Below are 22,121 nucleotides of genomic sequence, written 5' to 3'. Positions count from 1 at the left end.
TGGCATTATAAGTGACAACACTGAGAAAATCCCCAAATGTTCCCTTAATGGCAAGATAAATACAGATGCACAGACAGATACTAGTCTGGCAGGAAAGACAATACTTCCTTTGTCTTCCACAACAAAAATAAGCTACGCAAGAATAATGAAATCAATCCCTCCATTACTCAACATAATCTGAGCCAAGTTATTGCTGGGTCTCACAACATGGGGCAGGTTTGCATAAGTGGGACTGCAGGATAAAATCTAAGAGGCTTCAGATGTTGAGTGCCCATTTACAGTGACTGTCCTGGTAGGATCCATTAAGTCTGATGCTACCACTATACAGTCCATTCCGTCCGGTGAAAGCAGTGTACCACTTTTGCAGTTTAATAACCAGTAATAAATAAAATAAAATGAAGACAGTAAGAGGACAAAAAAAATAAAGAAACATAAATTGCAACCCATCATCATAAGTAAAGGAGCTAAGAAAGATGCTGTGCATCCTTTTGCTGTTTCAATGCAATGCAATGCAATTCAATTCAATTCAATTGTATTTATATAGCGTTTATTACAACAGAAGTTGTCTCTAGGTGCTATCCAGAGACCCAGAACATGACCCCCGAGCAATTATTACATAAACATAACATAAACACTGACAGGTAAGAAACGCCCCTGCTGGGAGGAAAACCTTAAGCTAAACAGTGGCAAGGAAAAACTCCCCTTTAGGAGGGAAGAAACCTTGAGCAGGACCTGGCGCCATGATGGGGATGAAAGATAATAACACTCAAAGGGGACTACTACTCCCTCCAGCATATCCAGTCAGCTCTGAGTTAACACCACACCATCCCAGCAGTTTTTCAGGGCAAAATTGAAGTACTTACAGTAACTCAAGGCAGAGGCTTGTTTTGTCCCTGTAAAAGTTCTGAATAATTCTAATTGTGGGGCTGACTGACATCCTCTTAATGGTTGAAAATGTGACAGTTGAGTGTCCCACACCTTACACTACATAAGCAAGATTCAATTCAATTCAATTTTATTTATATAGCGTCTATTACAACAGAAATTGTCTCTAGGAGCTTTCCAGAGACCCAGAACATAAACCCCCGAGCAGTTATTACATAAACACTGGCAGGTAAAAACTCCCATAGTGGGAGAAAAACCTTAAGCCAAACAGTGGCAGGAAAACTTGTCAGTGGTTGACATTTCCCCCAGTTTGTGTTTCTGTTCTGCCCCGCCTGTCTTCCATCTGCCCTGATTGTTCACACCTGTGTCTCGTTACCCCCTTGTGTATATCTGGTCTTGTCTTTCCCTTGCGCCTTGTGGTTCCGTCCTGTTTCCTTCCTCCATATGTCGTGCCAAGTTTTCAGGTTTTGCGCTAGTGTTTTTAGTTAATCTTGCTCTGCAGCGTTTTTGGTTCTTGCCTTTTTTTTTTTAAATAAACCCTTTTTGCTTAACTCCTGCCTCTCGCTCTCCTGCATCTGGGTCCTCATCCAACCACTCCGTGACAAAACTCCCCTTTAGGAGTGAAGAAACCTTGAGAAGGACCTCGATCTTAAGGGGGGATCCTCCTGCTGTAGGCCAGAAGATGGTGACCATACTTAGAGCCAAAGTTTAAAGGTTCCTAGTAATGGAGACTTGCCACATTCAATGCCCTTTGAAATTATCCTGAATTCCCACATATGGTCAATTCAAATCCATCCAGAATGGCAAACATTCTATTCTGTAAGATAATATACTGAAACCTAGACATTTAGGGAAAGTGGTTACCTACCCACGAAGCACCAGACGGAAAATCGTATCCAGGTGATCACGGATAGCTTGAGCATGAGGTAGATATTGACCAGCATGGCGGAAGCAGGTACGAATGGCACGCAAGGTGCCATGTAGGGCAGCCGCTTTGGATTCTCAGGCTGTTGAATGATGATGATAACCAGAAGGGCAATGACGATGATGAAGAAGATTAATAGCAGCAACGCCCACCAACGACCTTCGCCTATACTGCTCGCTCCTGTGAAAAAAAGGAAGGAAGAATGAATGTATGAACTCATCATGCGATTAATCTGGAGTAAGGCTTTTCTGACTTGTTCTCACCAAAAATGATGAATGAGCAGAAAGCAAAGTTGAAGATGAAGAGCAGCAGCACACAAATAGTGACAGTTTTCCCTGTGGCTTGAGTTGGCCTGTCCATTTTTCCTGGGAGGCCCAGTCGAATCCTCAAGGTATAATAGCGTGGTCCAATCAGCTTCTTCAGCCGCCGGGACACCCCTCCCTCCGACTCCTCTGCTTCAATCCCAGTGGTCATATCTACCGTACCATAGTTGGGGTGGCTGGCAGTGTACGCGTTTTTATCTGGCTTTCCAATCAGCATTTCGTTGTCTCCCAGAGAAGGGAGGTTTTTGGCTCCGCAGGTGTTGGTGGGCGCGCCTCCGTACTCATCGGCTTCACTGGTTGGTGAGCAGGCGTCTTTCTCACACTCAGCCAGAACACCTTCCTTTCTCTTCTTGTTCTGCTCCTCAGAGAGGAAGTTCACGAAACCGTGGATGTCGCCTTCAGGTTGGTAACGCAAGAGTAGAACACACAGGCTGACCTGCAGAGCAGGACAGGAATGAGCATGACTTAGAAGCAGAAATACACCATCCTTCAATGCAAAAATATTTTTTTCTTTTGTTAATCTCACACCAAAAAATATATTTCAAGTCATACTGTAATACCTTAATTATTTAAGAAACGGGCCACATGTCATTACTTCCATAAGAGCTAATGATAATGAATCAGTTGCTAATGCTAATAAACTATTAGCTAATCACTTGTTTTTAATTTTCTAATCATTAGGGAAATGGTTAGGTATTTAAAAAAGGCGAAGAGCAACACAGGAATAGTGAGGAAAATTAACCATAGTAATGATAATTAATGATAAAAAAGAGCATTTAAAAAAAGAAGTTAATAATTTAATGAATCATTACACATTTAACTACTCAGGAAAATGCACTGCTTTGCTTGAAAAGGCACAAAATGTGGAAAAATTACCCAGGACAATATAGATAGCTATTCTTTTGTCCTATTGTTCAGCTTTTTCAGGGCTGATATGGAACCACTCATGAAAAAAGTGGTCATGACAATTAATTCACCGAAATCCAAAACTAGTCATCCCCTACTTAAAAAAATTAATCATTTTCTGCTCGTTATTAAAGTCAGTCTATGCAGCAGCACTTCTGACCACATGAAGGTTAAACCTGTCAACACCCCTGCGGTAAGACACAAGAAAGTACAACTGTAGTGGGAAAAAATGGTTATTGCAGCATGTTTTAGTTAGACCATTCCCATTTATTAACGCAGCATTAGCAGTTTGTCCTGTCAATCAGAATCAGCTTTATTTGCCAAGTACATGATCACATACATGGAATTCGTTGTCGGCCAATCGATAAACCACCATATAGTCCAAAAGGGGTAATGCTTAATAGTGTGGCTTTAATTCACCTCTAATTCATTCCTTGAGCCTTGGTCATTAGCAGTTTTCTAGGTTTTTTTTTTTTTTTTTTTTCCTTCACTTGGTTTGTAAACACTGATTATACTGTAGATCATTGTATTGCGCATATTGATTTGCTATTGGTTTTACTTCAAATGCTTTTATTGACAGAACTCTCTCCGTCTGTATATTTCAGCTAATTTTGTGGCCCTTATTTTAAAGGGCTTCTGTTAATTCACTACATAAGTGTATTCAATGTGTCTGGTGATTTGGCACTTGAGCAACCAGCTTGTTATTAAAGTCTGCACAAGTCCGTTAATGACTCATTCATTCGAATGGGGTTTGTTAGAGCAGAAACATTTGAAACATGCAAGGTACCCCAAGAACGGGGGGAGGGGGGAATTACGCACATGACCAAAATATATATGGGTTCACTTTGTTTGGGATTTACAATCAACAAAGTCAAATCTTGGCAGAAAGTCATGATAAAGAAGGTTTGCTATCGTAACTATGGAATTACTCAGATTTTAATCATGATATCAAATTTGGCTCCAGTCACAAGAACAAATGTCAACGTCCTCCTATTTGTACATAACAAAGTTATTTAGTCAAGTCATATTAAAAGGAGCATGAGGCTCCTTTTAAGAAATGAGACTCTCTAGCGCCACCCTTCACCACGACGGCCGTTGGGGGTACTGTAGCCAACAGCGAAACTGGCACGGGAGAACGGGGAGAACGCGCATGCAGCGTCATTTGATATCACATCCGCAGGACAGCGCGGGAAATTCGGCCCCACCATTGCAGCACATTTTGCAGCACACAGCCTGTTCAAGGCAACAGAGAGATACGCTAGAGGGCTCATTCTTTTTGGTTTGAAACGCTTCATCTGACATTATTACTAGAAAACTTAAAACGTATACGAATTTTTTTCATAAATCCTGCCTCAATCCTGCCTTATGCTCCTTTAAAGCCACGTCTGTGTTCGTGGCATAAACCCTTTAAGGGATGATTTAGGTCAACTAGCGTTTTGCTATGTTGGCTCGAACCATTTTTATTTAGTCTGAATTTTTTAATTTTATAATGTCAGTTTTATAATGATATATCTCTGGATATATCAACACATTCTGTAGTTCAGAAAAAGTCAGAGGATAACACTTTTATATAATTGTGCTTTCAAAGTTGAACAAAATTACAGTGACTAGATTGTTTTTTCCATTCTCTATCATCCTTTCTAGTAAAAGCACAAGGACAGTTTCAAATTGGGATAGAACTCATTCACATATAAAGAACATTGGTGCACCAGGTTTAATCCGACTGAAGTGTTCCACTTATATCACTGTTATGTGCCACTCACTAGTGTATAGGCCAGCAGGGTTCCTATGGACATCATCTCTATGAGGTCTCTGAGGCTGACCAGCAGGGACAGCAGGGCAGCCAGAAAGCCCGACACCACACAAGCTACAGCAGGGGTCTCTGTGTATGAAGACACATTGGCCAGGAACCTGAACACATGAAGATAAGATCAATGAAACATGTATTCCATTCATATAATATGACAAAACAAAAAGGAAACCGATTAGACTAACTTAAATAGAAGACCATCTCCTGCCATGGCATAGATGACCCTGGGCATGGGAAACAAGGACCCCAGGAGGGAAACAGTCAGTCCAGCAATGGACCCCACAGCCACGATATACTTGGCAAACATACAGCCATGTGCGGCGAACATCTCCATCAGTGGGGCATCGGCATCAATCTCATTGTATGGCACCATCAGGGTGAGTATGACAGAAACCTGGACAGGAGATGCATTTATTATTACATCTGCTTCTTAGCAATTTATATTTGCAAAAGTACTGTATTCAGCGTTCACAACAGGCTCATGAGTCATGTTTCTCCCAGCGTGTGTGTATTTTTTTATCCTTGCGTGAGAAACCATGCAGGGCCATCTGTCACAAATGCTGCGCTGCACCAGATTTGAATTGCATGACCATTACTTTGCTTTCACACACTGCATCTGCATTTTTGCTTGGTTTAAATTAATGGTGTAAGATATATCATATGTTAAGACCTTATCGTTTTATTTACTATGTCCTGGTGAATACCTCCTATGGCCACGTTAACAACTGGATTTGTTGATGACACAAGGGAGCTGACATCTGAACTTTTTGATTTAAAATGTTGATATTTTTATAATTGTTTTTTTTTTTTATTATTTATTTTGTACTAGTTGAATCCATAATCCTTTAATTCTGGTCCAAAATGTGTCCTATCAACTTATCTTCTTGTTGTCACATCATTCATCACACAGTCTTGACATACATGTGTACCCACGACAAGCTTCTCAGCCTATAAGCAGGTTGTCACCTGCTTGTATTGACAGAGCAGAGGGAAGATGAAGGGGGCGGATAACAACATGTCCAACACTTTCAGTCATGGGACTGCAGTTCAAGACCATAACACGTCAACACTTTCCTTACTTTTCTTGTTTCTTCTTATTCTTTCGTCTAGTACGCTTTTACCCTCTCTTACATTGATGTAGGATGTTTACTGTGTTTGCATGCGAACATTGAATTGTGGCGTAGCGTGTTCAGCTCAAGTTCTCAGCGTCTCCCTGCTGCTTTGCAGGATTCCTCTTTCATGACGCCAGCCAATTCCTTGTACTTTCATTGGCTGTAGCACATGCTAAAATTCCCCCATTGGCTCCAGATATTTGGCCTGTGAAGGTATCCGTCAGTAGTCCGAGATGATCCATTAGCGAGTTTCTTTGAGTACAAAATGGTAGCCAGTTTTTACCCACTGATTTGCCCCTCAGTCACTTGAGCTCAGCCTAAATGGCCCCTCTTGGCTTTACTGCCAACATGACTCACATGGAAGATGAATACCCCCTACAAAAGTGATTAATATCACCTCCAGTGGAACAAAGTGGTATTACAAGGCCTGTGAGATGTTCCCACTTTTTATAACAGTATTGTTAGAGGCTCTTTCTGTCACAGTTTCAGAGAATGCAGGACCCTGAGACTGAGGTGGCAGAAGTTTCGCGTTCTGTAAGTTTTGTAACTGCAATTTTAGTGTCTCTCACGGGGGATGATGTCCTTGTTAAGACTTGACGACATTGTTTTTTCTATAGATTATACATTCTAACTACATGAGTAATGTAACAGGAACATTTCTATTTAGTGTGTAACTTAGTGAGCTTTTCTTATTCAGTGTGTAGGCTTTAAGCTTTCATCGTTCTGTGTGACCTTTTTCTTGGTGCTGCAGTGTGCCCTGGAGCCTGGGAGACAGCTCCTTGTTGGGGGTATCCTTAGAGCAGGGCCCTTTTTCTGTTTTTAAAAGTACTCATTGTTTAGACTTTTTTGCTGAGTCTTCTCAAGTAAAAACAATCAACAGGAACAGTTAACTCAAAACTGTGACATCTTTAGATGTCTTTCTTGGAGTCTGGCTCGGGGCTGGAGACCCCCACTCATAGAAAAACAGAACTCCTCTTTTTGGGTATAAAAAGACTGCAGGAACAATTCTCAGTGTGCATTTTTTCTCTAACCTCTGTGGTCTCAGACAAATATACATTCATCAGAAAAATATTGTGCATGATATAATAAAGCTTGTATTGACATTCGATTCTGCTCTCTGGTTTTTCTCATGGTGCAGATAAAAGAACATGGAAATCTTTCATCCGTCAGCATGAAAAATCGGCCAAGCACAAGCGCCGGCTAGAGGCACAGAAACATGCACCGGTATAATCAGTCAGTGAATGCCACATAAGTGAAAATGAAAAATTAAAAGAAAATGTAAATGTTTCACTTGAAGACAATCAATGTGTATATAAACTGAAAATATGTAAAATAAATAAATGTGCTTTATTTTCCTTTTGTGTTTTCATTTAGGCTCTATTATAGAAATTACACTCATAGAAACATCCATTTCAGTGTCAACAAAAGTAGGTCTATCAGATTCTGAGCACCTAATTTTAGTTTGTAAGTGGTGACAGGTAGTTATTTTAGATTTTTTGCAAACCTTTCTTAAAATGTAAGGGATACTGGACCTCGGTTGGGCTGGTGGGACAGCTGGCAGCGACTGCTGAAAACATTCCCCTTATTTTTAAATCCAAAACTTGACAGGTATGCATGAAATGTGAACATGGAATCTAACTGCAGCAGGTAGAAGATCCTCACGGGAGCGGGAGAGTTATTCCAAGATGCCTATAGTGTGAGACTAATCAAAGAAAGATTCAGATGAAGAAAGCTTCAGAAAGTTTTGGAGCAGAAGTGAGCGACGATGAATGTGATGGAGAGAGACGGGGAAACAGTGACTTGGGTTTCAAAAAGAAGTTGCAGAGTTTGAAGTTGATGTAATGAATCTTCGCCACAGGCAATGCTGAGAAATCCCTCGTTGCTGATTGGTTGCTCTCACACAGCACCCATGGCAACAACCACCCAGCACACATTAAACAAACTTTAGGCTGTCTCTGCTGAATACATAAAGATCAGAGTTGAGATTCTAACCCACACAGTCAGATTGCAGAGGGAGGATTGTTATTTCTCTCTCACATTTGGGCCAGCTTCAGACTTTATGGTTCAGGGCCAAAGCTGAAGCTGAAGGCGTAATAATAATTGAAGTAACATTTTCCTATCACTGGAGTCATGGAGCCAAGTTAATATCTCATCTCACACCGTGCCAGATGATTTCTAAGAAAAATATTTGGTTTTTATACTGATACTCCTATGGCATCCATTATTCTACAGGGACAAAGATTATTTACATGCAGGGAACTTTCGAGATCCCAGCAAATTCATATCCAATGCTGACAGAAACTGTAGGCATTAAAGAAAAAAAAGTCTAAGTTACTGTACATCCCGCACTTTGGTCTTAGTAAGTGATTTTAGCATTGTTAGGAAATGTTTGTGACAATAAAATTATAAAATGACAGCCCACATGTATGGCTTGTTTGAAAGAGTGGCCAGGAGAAAAGGTCTCTCCAAAAACAGGACTTGTCTAATTTAGAAAGCAGACACGTTTGACTATAATGTAAAAGCAATGTTTGGTGGAAATCAAATAAAGCATATTAGCAGGAACACAAGATGCCACGTGCCAAGCACGGACGTGGAAGAATGATGATTTGCAATCACAGAACCTTGGGACCATGAGGATACTGAGTCCATTATGAACTCTTGTGTAAACAAAAGTATTCTAGAATAAAATATGTATTTATTTATGTATTTATTGTCATAAATGAACACAAACCACCTCTAGAATCGAATGCTTCTAAAGAAACACGTGTGAGGTTTCTGTGATTGAATATATCAAATATTTGTGCAGAGAAGGGTAACTCACGGAGACGTAGGCAGTGAGGCAGGTGATGAGAGAGGCAGTGATGGCATAGGGGATGGAGGTGTTGGGACTCTTGGCCTCTTCTCCTGTCGTTGCAATGATGTCAAACCCAATGAAGGCGTAGAAACAGGTGGCTGCTCCCTGCATCACCTGCAACGCATGAGATGCATGATTAATGGTGGCTCAAATATCACCACATTTGGGCTTTGATGTGTTTGGGTGTCTGTATTTACGCCTGCATACCCCTGACCAGCCGAAGGGCAAGAATCTCCCCTCATCCCAGTTCTCTCCACTAACAAAGAACAGTCCAGCGATCATCATGAACACCCACACGATGAGGTTGATGACGTTCAGCACATTGTTAAAGCCAACAGAGTTTTTGACTCCTAAAGCCACGATCACAGTCACCAGCAAGGCTATCAGAAGTGCCAGCAGATCTGGGTATGACTGCTCTCCTTTACCTAGAGAGGAAACAAACACATGCCCAAATATAGATAGACACACATATGTCTGTATGTGGAATATGTTTGCAGACGGTTGAGCCTAGAACGTTCATTATATTATAGTGATTATACTTTTAGCCCAGACAACATCAGTTTTTCAGTTTTTCACTGAACCTTGAGTTTATTTTTCTGAGTGTAACTCTGAGTGTAACTCTGAGTGTAACAATCTCAACTTCCAAGAATATGGATGAAAAAGTCTTTAGTTTGGACAAATTATTGCGACTTCTGGTAACGCTGTTGTGAAACTAGTCAAAAGACGACGAAGGCACCAGATGATCATTCAATGGATTATTTAAAGGCAAAGTCAATATGTAATGCAATTATGACTAAGTAGTCTTACAGTACAGCTACATCATGTTTATGAAGCCCAAACAGCTGGTAATTGATTTTGATGGCTTCGGATGATCGCCTATTTCACATCCAGTGATGCCAGAGGTGTACAAATGTGAAAAAGTGTTTTCATTACCCTTTTTTTTCGCTAAACTAGACTATCTAAAAAACCATCTGATGAAAGAATGAAAAGGTTTTTGCAATATTGGACAGTTTTTTTTTTTCATTCTAGGTGTTTCCATTACAGGCTTTTATTTGCAATATTTAGGTTTTTCTGCAACTCTAGTGGTAATGGAAACTCAACTAGCGAGATTTATTAGGCAAAATACCACAGATATAACAACAGCTTTTTTTTTTTTTTTACATATCATTGCTCTGTTCACACCAGGTCCTTCATCAGGTGGACTCAAACACACAAATTTAATCCACGCCTCTCTGCTGCTGCTATACACTACCTATTTCAGAGGAACAACTGGTGATGCATGATGTGAAGTTGGGGTGGTGGTAAAGCTGGGGAGATTGGAACATTTTAGACGATCTGCTGTGATCTCACTGTAGGTGTTTCCATTAAAGGGGGTTCCAGGTAGTTTGTCAGGAGCCAGATCATTGATGCGTGTCTCCATTACTAGGAACGGCCCTGCAAAAGAATCCTTCAGGAACCTCCGTTGAGCAAAGAATGTTCCTGTAGTTGGGGAGCTACTCAGATTGGCTTACAGGAACGGCCTGGCTAGGGTCTCTGTTGGTTTTCTACTAGCAGGAAATTATTTTCAGCCTTGCATTCTTCTTTTTCATCTTATTTTTATGCTACTTAGAGTTTAAAAACAGCAAAAAAAACTTTCAATAATGGAGAGGAAGTGGAAACACAGTTACAACTGCAACAAGAATGAACCCTTTTTTTGTCATTTGAAGTATGAAGTATTTCTAGAGACGTTTAACCCCACTTAATGCATTTGTTGCACCAGGACACAAACTGTGTATATTTGGAGACTAATGGGATATATTTTGAGCTAAATTCCACACTTTCGCTGAGGTGTGGGGGAACAATTCCACAGCAGGAAAAGGAAACATGAACTTTCCATGAGGACATGGAACAGCTGGCAAGCCATGTGACCATTAGTGCCCACGTTGTCAGGGCTCGGTGCTAGATTGGATCAGCTGGAAGGGCAGAGTCGGAGAGCGACACCCTGCTGTGATTGGTTGAGAAGTTTAGGGTACATTGGGTCATAAAGCAGAGCTGATCCTGTAATGCACCAACCGCCATCCGTGGCCAGCAGGAAGAATCTGACAAGGCAGTGTCACCCAGATGGACTCACTGTATACACGCATGTCAGCTATTACATTACACTATTAAAGCATTCTCTCCGTGACTGTGATGATGGGACGACTGCTGTTATTTTCAAATATGACTTCCAACATGAGCAGCAAAATGCGTCTAGTATGGTTTGGATAATTTCCCAGATAGTCTTCATATTTCATTGTCAATATTTTTATAATGCTCACCTTTCGAGACAAATACAAAGTCCTCTCTGTGATACGGCAGAGTGCATGTTTTCCACAATGAAAAATGTTAAATGGGCAGACGATTTTTGCACTCAAAGGCTAAAAGACAGGAAGAACAGAGTTTATTAACTCTGTTTTGGGTTTTTTGTTGAGTCAACAGATTTGAAGTTTTGTTATCCCACCTAAGAAACTCTGTCTGACTCTGACCTTTCTGATAAAAGTAAGCAAGGAAGAACACAGATGATATCTCTCCACAGGTCACTTGGGTGAATTTTTGCCTTATAATAATCTATCTTGACAACTGACCAGGATGCAAAAAACTGTAAAAAAAAAAAAAAAGAAAAAAAAAAAAAAAAAAAGAAAATTGAAATACCTCAATTACTTCAGATCATAATCCAGTGAAACCAAATCTAAGATTAAAGCAAATGGTTTAAAATACCAGTTCTTTCAAGGAGCTTGTCGGACCTCTGCAAAATTTTAGTTCTCCACTAGAGTCAAACCCATAAAAAATTCAAATCAGGACTTGTAAAAGTATTTCAGGCACTTACCAAAGCCCTTTAGTGTGCCGATGTGTGAAATCATGAAGTTGCTGATGCTGTGATTGGCCAGAGAGTCCGCCATGCTGCTGAGAGCCGACGCCCCTGCCGCAGTGCCAATTAGATACTCCAGAATTAAGTTCCAGCCGATGAAAAAAGCCACGCACTCGCCCACGGTCACGTAGCTGTATGTGTAGGCCGAACCTGTCGTCTTAGGCACGCGTACGCCAAACTCAGCATAGCACACTCCTTTGGGACAGAGAAGGAGACCAGAACAGTGTAGGCACACGTGCATAAAGAAACAATATTTTCCTATCAATACAGACTTATTCTTTTAAAAGACACTCTGTCTTAAATCCAGGTAAATGCAACCTCGGATGAACAGCATCTTATGGTATATTAGCCGGTGTGATTATTTATTTTGCAAAATCTAAGCCAAAATGCAGAAACATGATTATGAAAAACGGTTTACTTTTACTGCTTCTGTACAAACAGAGAGAATACGGAGCAGAGGACGCTGCTAATCAACTTGATTAACTGATTATCAGAATTCTGTAGAAGCTGATGTTCTTTTAGTACATTTCTGCTCTAGTGCATTCAGGTGTTTGTTAACAAAAATGCCAAGGATGAAGTGCATCAGCAATGATATCAGAGAAGCAAATGCTGCTTTCCATAATCCTGTTAAGAGTTAAAAGGCCATTTCCAACTAGTGTTGTATTCACAAAAGAAAACATTGAAGAAAGTTTTTTTCTAGGGGATAAGGTCAAATTTCATAGGACCCACCACATCAAGGATATCATAGAATTACTATTAAAACACTACATAGCATCATCAACGTCATTGCAACTCCTCAGCAAACATGGATTAAACATATGATAATTTTGAATGACCAATTCACATTATGAGGAACATATGAAAAATAAATCTCGAGTTGCTGAATGAAGTTCTGGTGTCATATAAAATGAGCCAGGATTTAAGCTAGGAACACTGATCAATGTCTGTTGTTGGTTTCACAGTAAAAACGTGTTGATCCAAGGTGTTATTTGTATTTCTGGGGCCAAATATTGATATGGCAATATACCGTTATACTTTCCCGGCCAATTCGATATCGATATTCAAAATTTGAATAGTGATTTTTTTTTTTTTTAAATAATATGTTATTTCAGACGGGTTGTAAATACAGTACAACTTTATTGTATACACGGGTTTAAATAATATTTTTAATGTTAATTTCATATTATGTAAATAATATGAAAAACACATGGAAATATCTTGGAGCTTTAGCTTGTATAGTTACAATAAAACGACATGGATAATTCAAATTACATTGTTTTGACTCAGTTTGTCCCATGAATTACCACTATAATCTGATATAGGTCAATCTTTTTACAGTTTTCAGTGAACTATGTATAAAATCACAATGCATTGCAAAATTTGGATATCGCAAAATCGTATCGCGACTGGGGTATTGTGATGTGTATCGTATCCTGCGGTTCTTGGCAATAACCACCCTTATCTTGGATGTTTTGAAAAGTCACTTATGAATCATCGTGTAAAGCACACCCCTGTCCAGCTGTGATTGGTTTGGTATGTTCTCTACCGTGGGAAATGACTGTGAATAGTAGGTTCTCTTTGGGCTTGATTTCCAACCATAGGATATGTGCACCTTGGGCTTATTGGGTCGACTACAAACTATTCTGTACACCAAAGGATCCTACAGTCAAATGTGGGAGCTTCTGTCTGAATGCACAGCAGCTAATCTACAGACTGGCAGACAATCAAACTAATCAATATGTTATAATGTTTCGCTTAGTCAGAGTCAAGACTTACACCTCAGGGAAATATTACGGATGATCATTAACAAAGCTATGTTGAAAAAAATAATCTATAGAATAAGAAGACTGTAAGGGACTAATTATGCCAATTATGTTTGTGCTAAAGGGTCTACAAACTCATGAATCATGGGGTGTACTTAACTTTTCACACTGCTTCTGCATTTTGTTAAATACTTAATGATGCTGTGTATTATGAGCCATGCTGTTATTCATCTGAGGTCGTATTTTACCGATTTTAATACGTAGTAACAATCAGTGTGAATTTAAGTATGTCTGGATGTAAAATATGAAAAAAATTAAGAGGGTGTAGTTGTTTTATTTCATTTTACTGCATCATTTATTGGAATGGTGTGTCCCAGTAGTAAGAGGCTGTGTTAAAGGTATCGATGGAAGCGTTGAGGTTACACTAAAATATCCTCTGAGTGCCTCTCTACTGCCTCTAAATTCATTGCCATGCCCGTATAATGTGTTTGCCCTTGTAATAATTGCACACTTATTAAAAAGCTCTTCATATAAATCACATTTTGTAATGATGATATGGATGAAAGCAACCTTTATACTCAAACCGCACTCATGTATGTGTGATCGTGTAAGAAATGGTGAAAGGCTGCTTCAAACAAGACCTACTGCATACATGTATGTATGTGCATGCGCTCCAGTCTTACCTGAGAGTATGGAGGCCACAGCGGCGATAATGAATGACACAATGACTCCCGGACCGGCCATTTCCTTGGCAACGAGCCCAGAGACCACATACATCCCCGTCCCGACGCAGCTGCCCACGCCCAGCGACACCAGGTCCACGGTGGACAACACCCGAGCCAACTTGGTCCCATGTGAGCTGGTGCCCGTCGTGGCCGAATCCAACATGGACTCCACAGGTTTGGTCCTCAGGACACGGGTCGCAAAAGTGTTCCATGTTGCGCCCCACTGTACCCTGCGAGGGTCCAGTTTCACAGCCAGACCGCTCATTATGAAGTTTAACGATGCAAAATTCTCAGGGAAGAGCGCAAGATAGAGGTTTTCTGATGTTTTTAAGATCTACACTGGCTTGGTCGGGGAACAAATGGTCTGGAATACTGGACGTGGAATTATTCCTTATGCATTTGATTGAAGAAGACCTGTTGTAATCCTTCTGTTTGGGCCTCTGTTTCCAGTTCAGTGGAACACCATGTTAGTTTTTCCCGACATGGTGAGAGAAAAAGTCACCTGAAAGACAAAGGAGGGAAGGTTAAGATTTGCAGCATCTCACAGCACATTTCATAACTCGCCTGGCATGGTGCTTGTGTTTGACACCACATGCCAATGCAAAGAAGCCAAAAGACTGAGCTGTACATCAAGTTGGAACACCAATTAAGCCCTCTTCAATGATGGAGCAGCTAATTAGCAAGCCTCTCCCTGCAGCCTTGTTGCTATAGAAGCCAAACTCATTAGAGACTGCCATGGGAGCTCAATCATTTCCTTTTGTTTGTACGGGGAAGAGAGGAATATGTCCGGGCTCGTTGAAGGCCACTGAACTGCGGCAAAAATGCTGGTAAAATGCTTCTGTCATCAAATAAACATCCAGATAAACAATGAGCACAATTAACATTCGACAGCTGAACATTTGCTGAAATCAGGACAAATTACCGGCAAGTGGGTATGAAAATGCTGACGAACACCACACTGCAGGCACACGATAGAAGATGGAACGCAAGAAACTTGTGCTCCAAAGAAGTATTAGCACTCAGCCGAGGCCTTGACCCAACATGACTATATACTGTACCTGGGAGCAGCGATAACCCACATGTATCTGGGGTGTTCAGGTTAGTCAGTCGTGGCTAAAGTTAGTCATAGTTGGTTAGTCATGAATTATTATGAATAAAAGGCTCATGTCAGGAGAATACTTTCAGCATCCCTGTATTCATTAATTACTACAAACATACAGTACATACTGTACAACATACAGTTAGGTCCAGGTGGATTGGGACAATGACAGAGCTTTTATTCTCTTGAATAGTGTTTGTATCAAGTCTTCGTATTTGGAGGAAGTGATATTATTGTATATATTACCATGATTTTTAAAAAGTGAATACAATTATTTGCAGTCACAAACTGCCTGAAGTCTGAAGCACATGGACGTCAGAGCTTCCCTGCGGCTTCCTTCAGTTGTTGCATGCTTGTGGGTCTCTGTTGATCTGAGATTGAAAAATATTCAATTTCTTTACCTCCAAAAAAGTCTTAAAGGGGACCTATTATGAAAAACACATTTTTTTCTTGCTTTAACATATATAAAGTGGTCTCCCCTCAGCCTGCCAACTCAGAGAAGGAGGAAAGCAACCAAATTCTGCAGTGTCTGTACAGCCGCCCGGATGAGCCATCCAGTGTGACGTGGCTTCTACGAGCCGTTCAGATGCGATTTACATAGGTTGGCCTCCGATGCGTGAAACCACGCCCACAACTAACTCCGCTGGCCGGAGCTTCCGCCATTTTTTTGTAGTGGTGTATCTCGTCATTCAGGCAGCCAATCAGCACAGAGCCTCATTATCATAGCCTCCCCGCCCAATCAGAATAGATAATGAGGTTAGAGAATGGGAAGATAAAGACATGACTCAGAGGCTGAATTTCAATTTTTTTTAGCAAAAACAATCAAAATCTTGTTTTTAAGATATTCAAGGCCTGTTTAAAATAGGTATTAGATGCCATAATAGGTCCCCTTTAAGTTGCTTTCACAGTATGTTTAGGGTCATTATCGACCTGCACCGCAAAGCATTTCCTTATAAGTCCTGGGGCCTCATCTATAAAGCTTGCTTGCGCAGAAAAAGCGCCTGAAAGTTGCGGAAGCCGCCTTCTACGCAAAATCTCGGATCTAAAAAGAAAAAACTAACCGAAAAATCTGCGTATCTTTACGGCAACTCGGACCCTCCCGTAAGAATTTACTTAAGACACGGGGAACTGGCGACGCAGGCTGTGAGGTGGTGAAATGAAGCCAGATTCATGTCATACTCTTAATAATGTCATCACATATCACAAAATATATCAGACTAATAAAATAGTGCTGATAACGGAGCAGGCGGCGGGGGGGGGAGCGGGGAGGGGGATGGCTGCCGCCCCGAGCCCACTACTCCACGCCGAAGAGGAAAAAAGAAAGTGTTCTGATTAAAATAAGGAAAGTTGGACTATATAACAATTGCGTTCATAAGGATAAAGTTTTAAAAAAAATTAAAGAAATAGTCTCTTCTCCCCGTGTGTGTCTGCCTGTCATGCACGGGTACTACGTGCGCTCATGTTGTTACAGCCGGAATTATGGTTCTGCGTCACACCAACGCAGAGCCTACGCCGTAGGGTCCGGCGTATGGTGCGCGTCGCCGCGTACCCTACGCCGTAGGCTCTGCGTTGGTGTGACGCGGAACCATAAATCAGCCTAGAGCAGCTCTGAGGAGAGACGGGAGGGAGGAGGGGGAGCGGGGGTTGCCCGGCCGCCGTCCCGAGTGTCTTGATGATTTGCTGATCCTACCGTTAGTTTTTAAACTGTAAAAAGTGGGGGGGACAAATACATGATTTTGAAAAGACAGGGGGACGTGTGTCCCCCTGTTGCGCCGGGGAACTCACGGCGTTTAGCGCAGCAACGGCGTGCTGCCACTCACTCGCTTTATTTTATTGTTTAGCCTACTATTTATATACTTATTCTAACTTTTACTGTGACCACCAAATAATTTGGTTTTCCTGTCCTCCACATCATATCTAGGTCTCCGTGAAAGTCAGTGTCACGGTGGCTGCTACTTCTCATTCATTCTGACGCCAAACCATGGATCTGCGCCAAACAGGCTGCAGAAAGCCACTGCGCATGCTCAGCAGGCTCATCCATATGCATTTCTGGGCGTGATAGGAGGCGGATTCAGCTACGCAACCTTCCAGCTGGACTGCGTGGAAAATCTGCGTGCACATGGTTTTATTGATCCGGATTTTTTTTTGCGCACGGCATTTTCGGCTTTTGAGAGTACGTGCACTTTTAGTATGACTCCTACGCACTCCATTTTAAATGAGGCCCCTGGTCACCTCAGAATTTATCTAGCTTCTTCTGTCAGAAACCGGGGGCTGCACCGTTCATTTGTTATATTGACATCCAGGCATCAATATAACCAGATCCATTTTTTTCTTTCAGTTTTTTTTTAAATTGACACACTCACTGGCTGCCGAATGCTTCAGTTCATTTAGGGGTCAAATTTCTCCTTCTTCTTCACTCTTCCGTATTCCACCAGCATTTTTGCAGCAATTTTGAGACAAACCCGCACAAAATGACAGACGAGACGTCGTAGAGACGTCGTAGAGATGTCATAGAGATGTCGTTGAGATGTCGTTGAGATGTCGTTGAGATGTCGTAGAGACGTTGTTGAAACGTCGTGGAGATGTCGTAGAGATGTCTTGGAGACGTCGTAGAGACGTCGTAGAGACACTATTGGGCACAATGGCACCCGTTCAAAATTTCTTACGAAAATTTTTGTTTTATCTGTAAAACTTGCTGGAGACCTCAGCAGTGTGCTACATTTTATACTGAATGATGACAAAACGGTTCATTATTGACCGTAATTCACCACTATTAAGGAAGATTTTGGTACAGAACTTACACAAGTCAAAAAAAAGAAGAAGCTATAATTCCTAAATGATAAAAGCCCTGATTTCAAGAACTATCTTAAAATGTAACTTTTCATTATTTTTTGTGGTGGTGTATAAGGTCAAAAATCACACAAACTCTGTCATTTTCCAAATATGTTGGCACCGGTGGGAGACATAAATCAAACTTGCCATTAGTGTTTTTGTATTATTGAATTATGAACATGTAAAGTAACTACTACAATGTAATACAAAATAAATGTATATGAAGCAGTTGAAATTACAAAAGCAAGTTTTTCACTAATAAATAAACAGAAAGTATGAATGACAAAGAAAGTATGAATGACATTGTCCATCATATTGTTGCTTTGGAAAAATTAAATGTTGTTCATTGATAGAAACACTCATTCAAAATTTTCCTTTAATTTAGAATTTTCTACACCTGTTTAAATATATAAACACAAAAAAATATTTCATCATGTTTGTACATAATTCAGCAAACAAGAAGCCCATAGTCAAAGCAGAACACCCATCACGAGTGTGCACTGCGCTGCTTCACAACAATGAAACATGCTCATTGTTGGAGTGTGTGTGATGACGGTGCGAGCAGAGATGCTGTTGAAAAGAGGTCTATTATATTCTTCAGGTTTAGTGCAGTCCAACCTGCACCCGCACTCGCTCTTAGCAGCGCCGAAGCAGCACTCACCATTCATCTCCTCTGAGAGGGGAACATACGTTACTGATCAAACACGCACTTCCACGGTACACCCACGTCACCCTTCAGCTACGATGACTGCAATTATCTAGCTGCTTAGTTTGAGACAAAAGGGGGCTGAATAGTGTATCTACACTGGGCAAGAGCAACTGCATAGGTATAAAAATCTCAAAAGGGGACGTAATTCAAGCGTGAGTAGAGTGGGAGCTCTTTAACCACGACAAGGCCAAGTTCAGTCAGTCTTTACAGACCTACATGGAAATATTCTAACCCCCAGTACGTAGGATCTGAACCCATGGTGGAAGCTGGGAAGGTGTTTGGATTGAGATGGACATCAGAAGGTATCTGAGAGACAAGTACCTGAAGCTCCTTATAGACGACGCCCCGCAGACATCTGACCATTACCCCAGCAGAGCCTGTAATGACTTTAATATATAGTTTATCTGCCCTTTTCAGCTTTTTACTTTTCTTTCAACGCTTTATACGCTTTTGGAGAGTTTTTGAGGGAATTTTGTGATTATTCAATCTGTAGAGCATTTACGAAGTCATGCAATGTTGTTGGAAAGCCTGGCCTGCAAATGTCATTTCAGTTCATCGCAAAGGTGATTAATGGGGTTGAAGTCAAGCCTCTGTGCATGTGAGTGATAGAAAAGGTCCTTCCACAAACTGAAAAATTGCATTGTTGAAACAGCAGATGAAAACGTAATAATATATCATAAATGAGATTTACACTGACTGCTGGTTATACATTCATCTATTTTTTTTCTCTGCATCATGATATTCTCAGCTACGTTTGATGTGCAGGGACCTTCACCTGCCCTGCGGTGACTGCAGGTCATTTAAAGAGTCACAAGCAACAAACAATAGCTGGCAGAGTTTGAGCTGGAGAACTGGCTTCACGTAGGACTGGTTACTGAAATAGTATTTAAGGTTGGGGAGATTTGTCTGAAAAACATGACAAATAAATGAACACTGATAAGAATGAGCAGTTATATATTAGTCAGAACAATTCACTCTTTACTCCCTAAACAGCTTACAACGACAACATAGTTGTTCAATCCTGTACAGTATCATTTGAGGGATTAGCAATCCTATCCAACCTCCGATTTACCAAAATGCTGATTTATGGCTTCAAACTTGAATTGCACACTGATGAGGGACAAATAGACAAAAAAAAAAATCACAACAGCGAGAAAAATGTTGCTGACTCAGGTGTTTCACAATAAACTGCTTCCTGTTCTGTCTGCCAGAGACGCTCGCCAGGTCTTGTTTTCATTGGGATCAGGGCCATGCAATGCAGGCGGGTTGCCAGGTTGGTTCAGAAGAGCGCTCATCTTCATTAAGTCCACGTATAAAATCAATGAGTGCCCAGTCTGGCGAACACAGACGAGCTTCGTCATCGCCGATCAGACACAGGGATAGATTTCTCATTTTGAGGAGCAGCTCCAATCCTAAAGCTGAACAAGAGTTATGATGACAACTATTGATGATCACAATTGATCCTTAAATGGCTATATAAAATGTTGAAAGTGAAATGTAATCATTTTTAGATAAAAATAAACACTTCTTTTGAACCTTCCTCATGGAAACCTACAAAAAATGGGAGCAAAAACATAACTGCAGTTCTTCAACTGACCACTGGAGGCTGACTTAAAAAAAGTGGTGTAATCTCTGCCAACCACCCCATGTTACATGGTCCAGCTGTTCAGGTCATCAGAGTGGCAGTGGACTCCCCTATGAGAGTCTGAAAATTAAGTTTAGCTAAGAAACCATGCATCAGTAACATGATTGCAGCTATCATAGCTATCATAGCTGGATCCCAGCTCCTCCCTCCGAGCCACCCTCCAGGTAGACTACCCTTTCGGATGAACTAATTCTGACTTTGCCCAGACCTCCACTGAGACCTCGCAAAACTACAACAGCTAACTTATGGTAACTGCACCAAGGTGGGAGTGTTTGTTTCACCTGTGTGTAACATGAAATTCTGCAAAACAAGGACAAAGAGCCTTCAAAGGTCACTTTTCAGGAAACCCTATCAACGGGTGGCATCACAGGGGTTTGTCCAGTTCTTCTTATCCAGTTTATGGTGCAGACCTTCCTAACGAGCTCACGGTGACGCATTCATTTTGTAAGCATATGTAAAGGAGAGGGAAACCATATAAAACATGTAGGATGATGGTCCTCAAGACTTGGACTTTATAGATGTTCTGATGCATAGACACAGAGCCTCACTGTTTTGGAAATACGGTACATAAGTACCTTTGAATAATTGGTGTCCTCTCTCACTATGAAGGCTAAAGGCTGGATTATGTTTCTGCGTTAAATCGACAGCAAGCGTGCGCCGCAGGTTGCGCCGCAATGAGCACCCCACAGCGCACGCCACGCCATGCCTGACGCGCACACCCCACAAATTGTAACTACGCATCGAGAGGTCACAGACCCAACGCAGACCGAGAGGGCTGTGATTGGTTTGCTTGGTAGCAACGCATTTCCGGTTCGTGAAGCAGTAGTGAACTTTCACCGCTCTTTTCCTCGTGTGTGTGATTTTTCTTTGTTTTGGTTTTTTGCACAATAGTTGTCCTTATCTCTTTGATTCACTGTGACCGGAAAAGTCGGATAAACCATTCCGGAAAATAACACACCCCCCTAGCGCTCACGGGGGGTATTGCACCGCGGCGAAATGGAGTGACGGAGAAGTCCAAAGGATTCAGGACGGCGTCACGGCAGCGGCGTGTGTTCTGCGTTGGTGTAGGGCAGAACCATAATCAGGGCTTAAAGGGGAAATCTAATGGGGTGCTAGGCTATCAGACCCAGAAAGAGGCCACATATGGGAAAATTCCCATTATACTGCTTTTTCAAATCACTATGAGATTTCTGAGGTCCATGTTGTTTTTGATGGCCCCCTTTTAGTAGTTTTATTAAATCACGATTCCCCAAATACAACGGTAATTTAAGAACTTCACAAAACTCCAGTTCAAGAAACAATTAACCATGTTAAGTGTGAATGTTTGTCCATTGCTTGCATTTGTGCAATACTACATTAATTAAGCTCAATTTCACCTCGGTAGGTTTAACTGAAAGTAATTACTTTGCACTCAGCACTGATTGTTCAATGTTATAAAAAGACATCAAGATATCAAGATATCAAGATATCAAGATAAGATATCAAGCTTCGGATGTACCCGGGTGATGTTGAGAAGCCTTAATAGCTCACTAGTCTTTGAAAAATGTCCCCATGGAAGAAAAACTAAAGTGCCAGATATTTTGGAGGAGATTGAAGTGAAGGAATTGGTGAGTGAGATATTGGTTGGAAGTAGAAATAGATTTGGA

The 22,121-nt window shown here is 41.1% G+C and overlaps 1 protein-coding gene across 1 annotated transcript in view; it reads right to left on the bottom strand.

Moving 5' to 3' along the window:
* slc7a14a (solute carrier family 7 member 14a) overlaps positions 1–22,121 on the bottom strand; it is a 44,680-nt gene that overhangs the window by 7,590 nt on the left and 14,969 nt on the right. Inside the window, exons 2-9 of the mRNA XM_061743196.1 lie at positions 14,149–14,692; positions 11,661–11,897; positions 9,023–9,240; positions 8,783–8,929; positions 5,035–5,243; positions 4,803–4,950; positions 2,074–2,569; positions 1,754–1,990 (exon numbers count right to left, since the gene is read on the bottom strand). Of these exons, the coding sequence (XP_061599180.1) occupies positions 1,754–1,990; positions 2,074–2,569; positions 4,803–4,950; positions 5,035–5,243; positions 8,783–8,929; positions 9,023–9,240; positions 11,661–11,897; positions 14,149–14,455 (1,999 nt within the window). The 5' untranslated portion in view covers positions 14,456–14,692. The remainder of the gene's footprint in view (positions 1–1,753; positions 1,991–2,073; positions 2,570–4,802; positions 4,951–5,034; positions 5,244–8,782; positions 8,930–9,022; positions 9,241–11,660; positions 11,898–14,148; positions 14,693–22,121) is intronic.

Source organism: Cololabis saira, chromosome 16 (genome assembly GCF_033807715.1).
Source record: "Cololabis saira isolate AMF1-May2022 chromosome 16, fColSai1.1, whole genome shotgun sequence".
Classification (NCBI taxonomy): domain Eukaryota; kingdom Metazoa; phylum Chordata; class Actinopteri; order Beloniformes; family Belonidae; genus Cololabis; species Cololabis saira.
Note: the sequence above shows the minus strand (reverse complement) of the source record. Positions and strands in the feature narration are given on the sequence as shown.